A 12297-nucleotide genomic window follows, 5' to 3' on the forward strand; every position below is an offset into this window, starting at 1 on the left:
CAAATGATTAGAAACACTGATAGATGATTAGTTTTACGTTTTTTCTTTGCAGTTGAATACTTCTTTTTGGCCCAGGTTTGTCAGGGAGGAGTCAACCGGTTATGACTGTTACAGAAAGTAAATGGATGCAGAACGGAGGCTTCTACCTAGTTGTCCCTGTGGGAGCATCTGAACCTGACCTGTCAAAGGTACAACAACAATACAGAGCTGTGACTATTTCCATGGATGTCCACAGAACACAGGACATTTATGTCTGCAGTACTCTGAAAATGAAGTTTATTATTACTGCGATTATCTAAGGTCAAAGTTCTTTATGTGCTTACGTCTACTTTATACCTGTTCGACTTTAATTATGTTTATGTATTTATGTCTCTTGTGATTCCAACACATTTGAAAACCCATAACAATCCTGCAATTTCAAATTCAATACATGACTAAGTGTTACACAACCCTGGAACGGGTGTCGGGTTAAATATCATCTCTGGTTCTACAAATCAAGTTCCTGAGTTCCTCAAAAGGTTTTTGAACCATAGAAATTCATCTCCAGTCAAAAGCGTTGATACATTCCCATAATATAAGGGAAGTATGAGTGATAAATACCTTGCCGGTAGCCTAGCATAAATATTTTTATCCACTACACATACAGGGGGCCGTTGACTAACGACCTACGTAACTCGCGTCTGTTCGACCGCACTTTTTTGTTGCTGTCTGATTACGAGGTGTTTTTACGACATACCGGAAAGCGAGTGAGCGAATCGAGTGTGCGACAGTTTCTGCCGTCTCACCCACGATGTCTACCGAGAGGAAATTGTCTCTTTCTACTCCGATGTTTTCCGTATCGTGACGCAGCATAATATACTTACAGTAATTTAACATGGGCCGATTTACGACGGAGTCAGTTACGACGACCCCCCCTGTAAATAACTGTTTCAATATCTACCATCACAACGACCCTGTTCTGTTCATTTACATCATCACCAGTTTTTAATGCAACAATAATCTGGACATCAAAAGTGCCTCACCACTTTGCGGGCCTTGTCTCTGGGCTCCTCTCGGCACCCTGGCTGGGAGTGGGTGTTTGCTGGAAGTGGTCGTGGAGATGGCCTGTCGGTCCTGCTTCGCTCCGTCTCTGAGAAAGGAGGCAGCAATTCCACTTCAGGCCTGTTACTGGACGAGTGGCTGCAGTGGCGACTCGATTCCCCGCTGCTCTTCTTGGAACCGCCCTTAGAGGGTGAGTCCGATTCTTCTTCACATCGGGTTCCACCCTTCTCTTTGCCGACGCCTCGCAGCTTAGCCTTCCGATCGAGCAGGCTGCTCAGGAATGTGCCGTCATAGTCCTTCTCTTGAGAAGAAGTCGACGGTGGGCTGACTCTGTCTGGAGGTGGCCCTGGGTGCTCGCTGTCCCATGTGCCCCTCCTCTTTTTGGGTGAATGAATGGGACTTATGAAATGTCTGCTTTTCTTGTTCTGCCTGGGATGATCGTCACGGTTGCCGTTTGCCACCTCATTGTGATCATTGTGATAATGCTGAGGGGGCCCGTTTCGGTAGGAAGGATATCGACTCAACTCCAACAGCTCCATCTCATCCTCTCGCCATTCTTCTTCGCTCTTCTCTGCTCCTCTGCCTCCTCCCTGCTTGTACGAAGCAGCAAACTCCTCCAACTCATCCAGTGAGCCGGTTCGTCCTGCGGTGCGGAACGTCTTTCGCTGCAGATGCTCTGAACGAGGATTCCACCTGTAAAATACAATACGAGGCCAAGAGATCAATACAGTCGTGGGTATTGATTCTTTACTCTCTCTCTCTGTTTGTGAGTATGATTACCTGTTTTGGTTTCCCTCCACGCTGTGATCTTGTTGCCGCTGAGTTCGGCCAAACCTACGCGGCTGTGAGGAGGACGGAGGGTCATCACTGTGCCGTCGCAGAGGAAGGGAGTCATTCAGGGGGTGTCGGCTCTCTGTGTGGGGGTCATCCTGGTACCATTGCGGTGAGGAGGGACTGTCACGGTGCCGCTGGAGTTCGGGTTGACGGTCGTGGTCGGGGATGGCAGGCAGCGCGTTCTTCTGCACGTTTCTGTATGTTTGACGAAAGCCGGTTTCTCCCTCGTGGAGCGAGCTCAGCTCCGACCGGCTGCATGCTGGATGAGTCAAAATGAAGGAATGGACAAGCGAAAGACTATTGGACAAAGGAAGGAACAAATGAAGGTCCCACTGAACTTGCAAGACACTGCAGAAAGAAGTCAGACACGAGATCTGATTATTTTAGAATGAGAACTGTTGAATCATTTCAGGTGGATCGGCATGCACACCTTCTGTAGTATACTTTAAATCTACAGGAAACGTGCACAACGCTGGAGCAGAGAAAGCGGGAAAAGACAAGATCGAGAGAGCAAAAAGCCTCAAAGGCACCATGCCGGTAATTAAAAGTGGCGTAGCATGCGTTGCCTGTTGCTTGCATGCAACAAAAGATCCAGGTAGTATTTCCAGAAAGGAAACCCACAGGTCGGTTTATCAAGCTTACACTGCTGGCTGATGGACCTGGAAGGGTTGAAGTGGGCCAGCTGTTTCTCTACATACTGTAGCACCCTGAGAGAGTCCTGGTCCTGAGGTGAAGGGACACGATAAGGAGCCCCTACAGCATGCATGGACACTGCAGATACACACTTGACCCATCAGCATAAGTGTGTTTGTGTGTGTGAAGACCATGCTGATGCTTCTGCATGTTTTCATCCTATCGCTACATTTTCTTACTAAAATTGCAGAACTCCTCTTAACTTTTTGAAGACAGTTCTAGACCTCCTGACACAAAAACATTATTTTCAAATGACATATATCGTGTTTATTATCACAATTACAGCCAATGTATGATTTAAAGCCAGTTTTTCCAAATTTGACATTTTGGAGATTGTTTTAATTGGATTAAAAAAAGATGCATGCTGATATGCTGCAAATACAGATTGGCTTGCTAATTTAAAAGTAGCACCTCACCTGCTGTGAGTAGACTGCCATCCGAAGGCAGGACGGAAGACATCTTGTCCACCAAAGAGGGAGGAGTGATGGGGACCATCGTTGGAACACCAGTGACAAAGTATGGAGGGTAGGCAAGTGTTTGAGGAGTGGAGCTGCCTCTCTTAATGCCCTTACCTGCCTCATACACTGCAGAAGAAACACAACCCAGACTTTCTATTAGACCACACCTCCATCACCATATACTGTGTACTCTGAATGTCAGCTCTCGCGGTGTACTCACGGTGTCGGGGACAGCAGCATGTGTCCGGGCAGCACCAGCAGCTCACGTAGCAGCAGCAGGAGTGAGGACAACACTGGCACCAACAAACGCCAACCAGCAGCAGAAACAGGACGCTGCCCAGTGCCACCGCTGCCACAAACACCCACTCTGGAAGGACACAACAAAGAATCCCACATAGAAACTTCAACTTCTATGCATGTGTGTGTGTGCATAGAAGTAGCACACACACACACACATACATTGATTTGATCACTGGACAGCTGTCATTATTCAATATTTTCCTTCTAAAGTGAAGACAGGCAGTTGCAACATTCCTCTCATGCAACTTGGCATCAAAAGAGAGGAGGAGCTGGCGCTCCCCCAGTTCATTTACATCCTCAAACCTAAGTCTATAATAGCAATACTCAACAGTAACCATGGAGCACATTTTAGCTAAGAAACTGGCAAGAAGGTTCTAGTTGTAGCCAACAATGATTTTAACCAAATCAAGGAATCACGTCACCTTATTTTTTCCTGAATAGATGCTTGAAGGCCTTCAATATGTCATCCTTGCTGCCAGTCAGAACAGTATGTCGGAATCATATATAACACAATAAGAATATATATATCTATATAACTAAAGATATCTGGTGTCAGGTAGAGAAAGCTGTATTGTTTAAATGTTTTAATTTTATTAACATTAATAATTTCCTTATTAATGGGATTTAACAAAAAAAAACGTTACATTTAATGTTGAGTATCAGGGTGCTGAAACGCATAACATTTAAACATGAATCTGCTTATAGGGTAAAAAAAATCAAAGGGAAGAAGAGGGTGGAGAAGGAAATCTATAACAATGTAATATCAAGGACACACACACGCGCACACACACACACACGCACAGAGACACACACACATATATATACACAAACATGAAACTTGTTTATGCTACAGGAAGCAAAAAGACTGTTTATGCCACTCTTTCAGATAGTCAGGATTTGTCTGTGACAACATATTAGCTTGTAATCTTATTCACAATCATTATGACCCCCCCCCCCCCCCCCCCACACACACACACACACTGACTGTGATTAAGGAGTGGAGATAGCACAGCACATTTAGACATGTCAGGGGAGTCTAATCTAACACAAACTGATGTAGCACTAACGAGAGAGATGAACGCGCAGTAACCATTCCGTCTGGGTGAATCACGCCTTGTTGTTTTGGAAACTATTTCCAGATTCAGCACTTCCCACAACCTATAAGATTATTGAGTATGTGCCATAGGAATTTGATGTAACCTCAACAAACCTCCCCTCAGTTAATCACTGCATTTTTAACAGGTAGTGTCCAAATCCTCCGGGATGACATGCTGCCCACAACCATAAATAGCCGTAATGATGATAACAGCTGCTTTCCACCAGCGCTCATCTCAGCGTGAGCAATGGGCAGCTCATTACCCAAAGAATGTGGGCTGGGTCAAAAACAGAATTGAACCCAACAACATGAAAACTATCTTAATGGATGCGGACAGGCAACATCTGCAGTTTGTATAGAAACCATCAAACATGGTGGGGAAACATTAACATTTTGTTTTCAGAGTTTATCAGACCAAGACTCAAATATCAGAAACCAGACATCTTTTACATTTCCTTTTCTAAATTTCTTATAATTACAGTGAATACTTCACAGCCTTATCACCACCGTTCATTACGGCTCCGACACCCCATGTTAGAGCAGTACCCTAAGTAGGGTTAGTATGAAGGAAGGGACCAGGCCAGGGGGAAATACAGTACACCCCTACCTGGCATAATCTTCAAATCAAAGTCTGGTAGGAGATCTTCAGCCACCCCTGAGAAACCTGGAGGAAGAGGAAGACGAAGAGGAAGAGGAAGAGAAATAGAGGAGTGGAGAGGAGAGGAGAGGAGTTTGATATAAACTTGAATGATTGCATGGAGAGAGAAGAGAAAAGCAGAGAGATTCAGAGAAAGCAGATAGACAGAAGTGTTGTCCGCCACCAGAGTATGTCCTGGTCTTCTTCCAGAAAACCTCCAGAGAACACCAGTGGTCAGAAGATTGATCATTTGATTTCTGATAGGAGTCTGAGCGGTTTCTGTCTGGTAACATGACAGACTGGAACAGGCGTCATTCCTCTTGACAAACAGGCAGAAGCTGTGAGTAATGTTATGTGCGGAGCTGTAAAAATGGAAGGCGGGAGTGATTCAACAAATTCATGTCCAGAGCCCAAGGGAGACTCAAGAGAAGCATTTTTGTGAAACTATACATTTGTGTTTGTCCCTTCATTATCTGGCCAGTGAGGAGAGTTGTGGTCTTTAGTCAAGTGTCTCACATGGCGCCACCCTCCATGTTTTGTAACCGTGCTCTGCTGTGCTCCCTCCACATCATTAAATCATTTCAGTCTTCTTCCGAAGCCACTTGCTCAAAAGACAATGGACCCCTGAGCCATTTGCAGTGGCCCCAACTGTTGTTATGGAAACACATCAAGTGCCTCACATGCTTTGATAGCTACACAAAGACCGGGAAATACAAAATGTTAGAACTCTTTAACTCTACTCTCATGAGTCTCTCATATAACAGTATGTTTCAGTATGAACTCTAGATACCAAAAAGACCTCAGATAGCATGAAGCAGCACAGAATGCACAAAACTCTTTGTAAACTGAAACAAACTTACTGTGTGTGTGTGTGTGTGTTGTGTGCATACACATAAGTCTCAGTGCCAGAAAAACAAAAGTTCAGCATCAGTGAAAGAATTATAGTGCCCAGACCAGCATAGTCTCTCAGTCCATGCCATGGTAACATTTGTAAGTGAAAACTGACGCGGACCCTGACACTGTAAAGGTGTCGCATACACTTTAGCAACATGGGACACACACACACACACACACACACACGCACACTCTGGCTTCATCGGGACAGTGATGTGAAAGTCAAAGACAACCGATCTGATCTACAGGAACATACCGTGGGACTGAATGTACAGTAGTTGTCATGGTTACCGATCAGGCTGGACTGCCAGGTCGTTACTGAGCCTGTAAAGTGCTCTTGGTGATGAATACATCAGCTAATACTACGGCCTTGTTAAGAAAGAGAAGCTGACAGAAACCTGCGGTAATTCATGCTTCAGTAAATGATGTGCAATTAATCAGACATAAAGGACCGGTCTGGCTCACCTCAGTGCCGAAGTCGCTTTCACACCTGACCAAGCGAACTCCGGTTCGATTGGGGAGCTGAAAGTCGCAACATCACTTGTTTCGTTTCTGCTTTCACACCCTAATTTCAAAAGCGAACCAAACTTTCTGAGCAGCATCACATGGTTGTAAGAGGCGCTCGTTGATTGGACAAAGTAGTAGCGGAAACCCCTCCCTCTCCCATGTTTGTTTTGGTTTGGAATGCGCGCTGTACTTCCTTTACCCTCGATGCTCTGCGTATAGCGTTACTACATACATTTGGTCCTGTATTTGGTCCAGTGAAATTTCACACTGCATACAAACCGAACCAGGGTTCTCTTGCAAGCAAACCGAGACCAACATTTTCAGGCGGACCAGAGTTTGCTTGTTTGGTCTGCACCAAAGTTCGGATGAGCTTTCACACCTGCCCAAACGCAGCGGACTATCCGAGGAAACGAACTCTGCTCCGTTTAAAGCGGACCAAAGAGCTCTGGTTTGAAAGCGACTTTACCCAACAATTCCAATAGTGTACAAAATAAGGTCCTGGGATACAGCATGAAAGACTCAATAATATAAAGTCTGTCTGACGGTGCAAGGGCCGTCGGAAGCTTGCAACAAAACTGGAAGCACATTACTGAATTTACTACGATGCACTAGTGAGGTACTAACAGGAAGGTGTGAATGTGACGGAGTTGTAATAGCAGCTTACCAAGAACCAGCAGCTCCACAGAGGCCTCGTTCTGTCCCTCCAGATCATCAGATATAACCACTTTACAGATGTAAACTCCACTGTCTCCCCACTGGACCTCTCCTATGCGCAGGTCCGCCTCTGCAGTAGAAAAAAAAGAAAGAAACTGAGATGTCTTCTTTTGTGAACTTGTCGGTTGATTCTTCATGTTATTTTCAGAAGCCAAAAACGAGCCGTTAAAACTTCACTCGTATCACATCAAACCAGTCTGGATAAAGACCTTCCCTGTCAGAAGGAAGTTAGCATTCTGGCAAGAAGGCTTGCTTGATCTATTGTGCTACTGTTTATTTTAATATATTATAATAATATATATATAGTAATATATTCAAATCACTAGTTTTTGTTGTTGTTATTGTTGTTCTTACAGAGACCATTCGAAATAGATCAGGATGATGAGTAAAGTTATGAAACATTAGTCCGTTTTTGTGTTTTTCTAATAATAGAACCCAGTTTCTCACAACATGTCATTTCATGTACCTGAAAGGCCCTGAAAACTGAGAATCCAACACATCCGGGCTGTTGATTCTGTTGTACAGGGGTCAGAAATGTAAAAACAGTAGGCAGGAAATGGGTTGTATAATTTACTTCCTTTTCCTGTCAGCCAAGGAAGGGAAATGAGAGACGGGCTGACTGTGCTGCACCGCTGTGACCGGTCTCTTTTTGACAAAGTAGCACCTGCAGCATTCCAGTACTGTCTAGTTTCTTTTCATTAAAGCTATCTTGAAATACATTTATATCCTACTGGTTCTCTGTAGAAGTGTGACCAACAGAACCCCCCCCCCCCCCCCGCTCAGTGCACGTAGGGACAAACCCCAGCTTCTGTGTGACTCTGAATAGGATTACGTGGATAACTGGGCATATCCAAAGGCAACACAGTTAGTACTTTCACAATTTTGTCCATTTGCAACATTCCCGTTCTGACTTGTTTAAGGACAGGAAGTAGAGCGGGACAGAAAAAGATAAAAGATAAAGTGAAATCAAAGACATAGAGAACTGAGTTTGTGGACGGTGGGATGTAGAGAGAGAGCTAGAGAGTCAAAATAGAATCAGAACTTTGAAGGACATCAGAGGGAAGGACGGAGGGTCAGGATGAATGAAAGGACAGCATGAAAACGGTTTCTTTTGTCTTTGTTCCTTGTTCCTTGTTGGTGAAGAGAAGGACGATTCAGCCAGAGTTAGAGCTCCGTAAATCTGAGGCCAGCAGACAAAGCTACCTTTCTGTCTTCAACAACCACAAACACACACACACACACACCTACACACACACAAAGTGTCCCTTAGGTGATCCTTAAATGACATGGTGGTAAACATGTAAGGGTGTTTAGAACCGAGGGTGAACGTGAATTCCTGGAGGCACCTGTTGTGTTCTGGTGCATTATTTTATCACGCTACTGCTTTTACGCATATTTAATTTACATTCATTTGGAATATCAGCTAAAACACTGTGTGACAACTAACTTCCCCTTTTTTCCGGTTGCAGGGTAAATATATTCTTAGATGCCAAACATCATCAGATATTCCTTCGTTTGGCAATAATCGTTTGGGGTTGGGAGCCTCTGTGCTGCGCTGAGACGTGTTCCTTTTCATGTCTATAGTTTTTCACAATATATAGCATTTTCAATAGACGGCCAGCAAAACCTGCCAACTATTACGGTAACCATAGGGGAGCTAAATTGAGTTAGCTGAACTTTACCCCGGCCGATAATACAAAAAGAAATGTTTTGCTGGGAACACATCTGGTGTGTGATTTGTAAAGTTAAGACTCGAGATGATTTTCAGCATCAGCGAAACTGGCGCAGTGGTACAGACTACTTACTGCTGATGATGGAGATGTCTCTGTTCTTGTAGTATTCTGACAGCGTGACTGAGGAACCAGAGATGGAGGCCACAGTCCGAACCGTCCGGCTGCTGTCAGCGCAGTCGAGGTAACTTGATGCCATCCCTGTCTCGTATCCTCCTCCACCAGCGACTCCAGTTCCAGCCATCATCCCTCCTCCTCCCAGGCTCCCACTCAGGCTGTCAGAAAGACTGAACGAATCTCGTGTGCGGTCACGACAGTACGATTTATAAACCCACTGGACCACAGGGGTCTGGGTGGACACGCTGTTGTACTGACACGGCAGGACCACTGACTGGAACAGTGCAGCGTACCGCTTTTCGTCCCTCACGAAGACATGAACCCCCGAGCAGCGGGATGGGAAAACATCTGTGAGGGGACAAGGAGAAAATGAGGAAGAATAAGTCAAATGGAAAGCAGAAATAAATGTTAAAAAACATCTGGATTAAAAAAATAAACAGAATGAAATGAGACAAATCCAAGCATGAAACAACGTAAATATTTTTAGATTCTTCTAAAATTCTTCAAAAATGTGCTGAAATGAGAAAACTCTCTGGCGTCCTTGCCAACAGGAACTGCCAGTGACCAACCCAGTGTGCTTTAAATGGCGACGTGTTGTGCCGTGTTGTGTTTTCAACATGATGCTCATAGTTTCAAGCCCACAGATCTGGTAATAAAAACAGGCAGTTACTCTGAACGTGTGACGGAGGACTCAAGGATTAGCAACAAACAGGCGAGCGATTCAAATGCTGTTGATTTTCAAAGAGACACCTGTTCTTGATCGCTCATGGTGAAAATAGCCACTCACAAATCACATGACTTCTGTACACTGCTGAACTGTAGAGTAAGAAAACTAGAGGCATGATCGAATGAACTACAGCCAGAAATACTTCAATGTTGTCATTTTCTTTTTTTATGGAATGTGGATTGTAATGAATCAATGTTCCTTCTGTCCAGAGACAAAAAACAAACCTTTGTCGAGTTACTTCTGCTCAGTGAAATCTGACTGTGTCTTGAGTTGACCTCAAATTGCTTTGGAGCTTCTGACGCCGCGGGACTCTGGGTCACATGCTGCCCAGGAGCCAGAGCTCCACAATGCAGGAGTAACACATACTAGAGAAAGGAACGTGTGAGAAAAACAGACCTACAGCAACACACCCAGAAACATCTGTGCATGCTGCTGCGTGTGTGTGTGTGTGTGTGTGTGTGTGTGTGTTTCTCAGGCAAAGCAGTCGGCGGTATAACAGAACTGGACCAGTGAGCAGCGATGAGGTGAGAGATGGGAGGGGAGGGCACCTCACCTAATCCAGACCAGGCCTGTTGAAATTGTTCTATTTTCCTTGTGCTGTGAAAATTCCACCAAATATATATTCAACCTAACATAGAGTATGTAAACTGAAATGAAATCCTCAGAACTGTCCACTTGTTAGTATTTTACTTTTGTATGTGCACCTCTTTTAGTATTAAATACTGATTCTGCATTTTGAGGCAAGTGGGGTTTTGGAAAGAAAGTGTGAATAAAATAAAAGAGGAATTAAACTGATTTATAAATCGCCCAGGGAGAACATTAGCAAAAAAAACCAAAACCAAAAACAGAGGAGATTGGTCTTCCTGGGATCATCGGCTGGGGAGTGATCATGGACAGTCTTTATTAGTTTTCCAAAGAAGCTACCTCCACGGGAGAAAATGAAAACAGGAGAAAGAAAAAGAAGGGATGGATACTGGACAAAGGAGACCGTGCTTGTCAGATTTATGTCTTTTACTTTATCTATTTTTCCGATTTCACGAGTGCAGAAAAAATAAATCCTAAAATTCTTTACAAATAAAAAATATATAGGCTGATTGCAAAGCCAATCTATTTGTAACTGTTCACAAAAATAAAATCATACAAGAACAGTGTTTTTTTTGGTTTAAAATGTTCCTTTTAGATATCTTTTTGGATTACAATTCGAAAACACGAAGTCTAGTAGTATTAATCACGGAGGACGAAATAAATCCACTGCTATCGTACCGAACAAGAGACCATAAACCTGTAATTAGGTGTGATTATGATACTAACGCTGCTTTGGTATGAGAGAAAGCATGTTAACATTCGGGAGCAGAGTCAGTCAGTCCCGATTTGCAAAATATATTTGCTAATGTGAAGAAAAAGTAGGAATCAAACACTTAATTTGTCTGTAAATGCTGGATCACCAACAAGCCAGTGCAGATTTGGGATGTATTCTACATTAGCTTAACTCCAACCTGTTACTCCACTCTACAGTTTTCTATTTAGCTTCACTTACCTGTCAAAAGAACGATGGAAACCCAGCACTTCAGCACCGAGAACATTTTCCAAATATTGAACTTGAATTTTACCAAAGTTTTCGTTTGAGGATTGTCTACTTTTCGTTTTCTTTTCATCCTCGGACAATGTTCTCCCTCCGCCACGGAGCATCGGACAAATAACGGGACCGGGAGCTTCAGCGGTGAGACCAGCATCCTCTCCTTTACAAAATAAAAGTACATACTTCCGGTAAGAGCTTAAAAAATACAGTACGCATAACGCGAATATTTTAGTCTGGGGTTTGAAAGATTAGGTTTTTATTTATTACACTGCTGTTTGAATATATTATTAGCATTCATTTTATTGAGCATTTCACAATTAATACGTTTAATAGAATGTCAATGGAGACTGGTGAAAATTATTGAAATTTATAACAAGTGAAGAGCCGATATTGGACTATTTATTATTAGAATCTTTTACTATTGGATATTGGATTTGTTAAAAAACAATAGATGGGAGCGGGGAGGCTTCACTCACAGACAGTGTGTGAAGCCTCCAAATGTTAAAAAAAATATTTAGGGATATTAATAACATAATTAATTGGCTATAACCTATTTTAATCTTTACAGCACATAGACCTTTCATGTGATCGTATCAGTTGTAATGTTGCCATCTAGTGTTAAAAAAACATAAATCTGCACACGAGACTGAAATCATTTTATTATTCTTATTAAATTTATTTTAATATAGCATATTAATATATATATAAAAATGAATTGAACCTAATTGTTTCACAATAACAATAAAAAGAAACAAAATGAATACAGAAAAAAATACTGTACTAAATACTGTTCACAATGAAAGAAGGTGTTAACTTATATCCATTAATAAACCCAACACATTGCTGATGTCTATGTATACCTGTGATAAAATTATACTCCTATTACATAATGTTGTACCTTTATGAGCAGACCACATGAAGCAAGTCATGTCTCAGGGCAACTAAGTTCTTCTGCACTTGTTCCAACTTG

The 12297-nt window shown here is 43.0% G+C and overlaps 1 protein-coding gene across 1 annotated transcript; it reads right to left on the reverse strand.

Annotated features, from left to right (window-relative positions):
- Positions 1-1022: 1022 nt before the first annotated feature.
- On the reverse strand, positions 1023-11331 carry LOC137915602 (immunoglobulin-like domain-containing receptor 2; the record flags this gene model as incomplete). The annotated part of the gene is made up of 8 exons (XM_068758797.1): positions 11286-11331; positions 8980-9369; positions 7125-7244; positions 3247-3393; positions 2985-3152; positions 2518-2646; positions 1822-2134; positions 1023-1734 (listed from the first exon to the last, which is right to left on the reverse strand). Coding segments are annotated over exons 1-8 (2025 nt in total), but the record flags the coding sequence as incomplete, so codon positions are not given.
- Positions 11332-12297: the final 966 nt, after the last annotated feature.

Source organism: Brachionichthys hirsutus, unplaced genomic scaffold (genome assembly GCF_040956055.1).
Source record: "Brachionichthys hirsutus isolate HB-005 unplaced genomic scaffold, CSIRO-AGI_Bhir_v1 contig_205, whole genome shotgun sequence".
Taxonomy (NCBI): domain Eukaryota; kingdom Metazoa; phylum Chordata; class Actinopteri; order Lophiiformes; family Brachionichthyidae; genus Brachionichthys; species Brachionichthys hirsutus.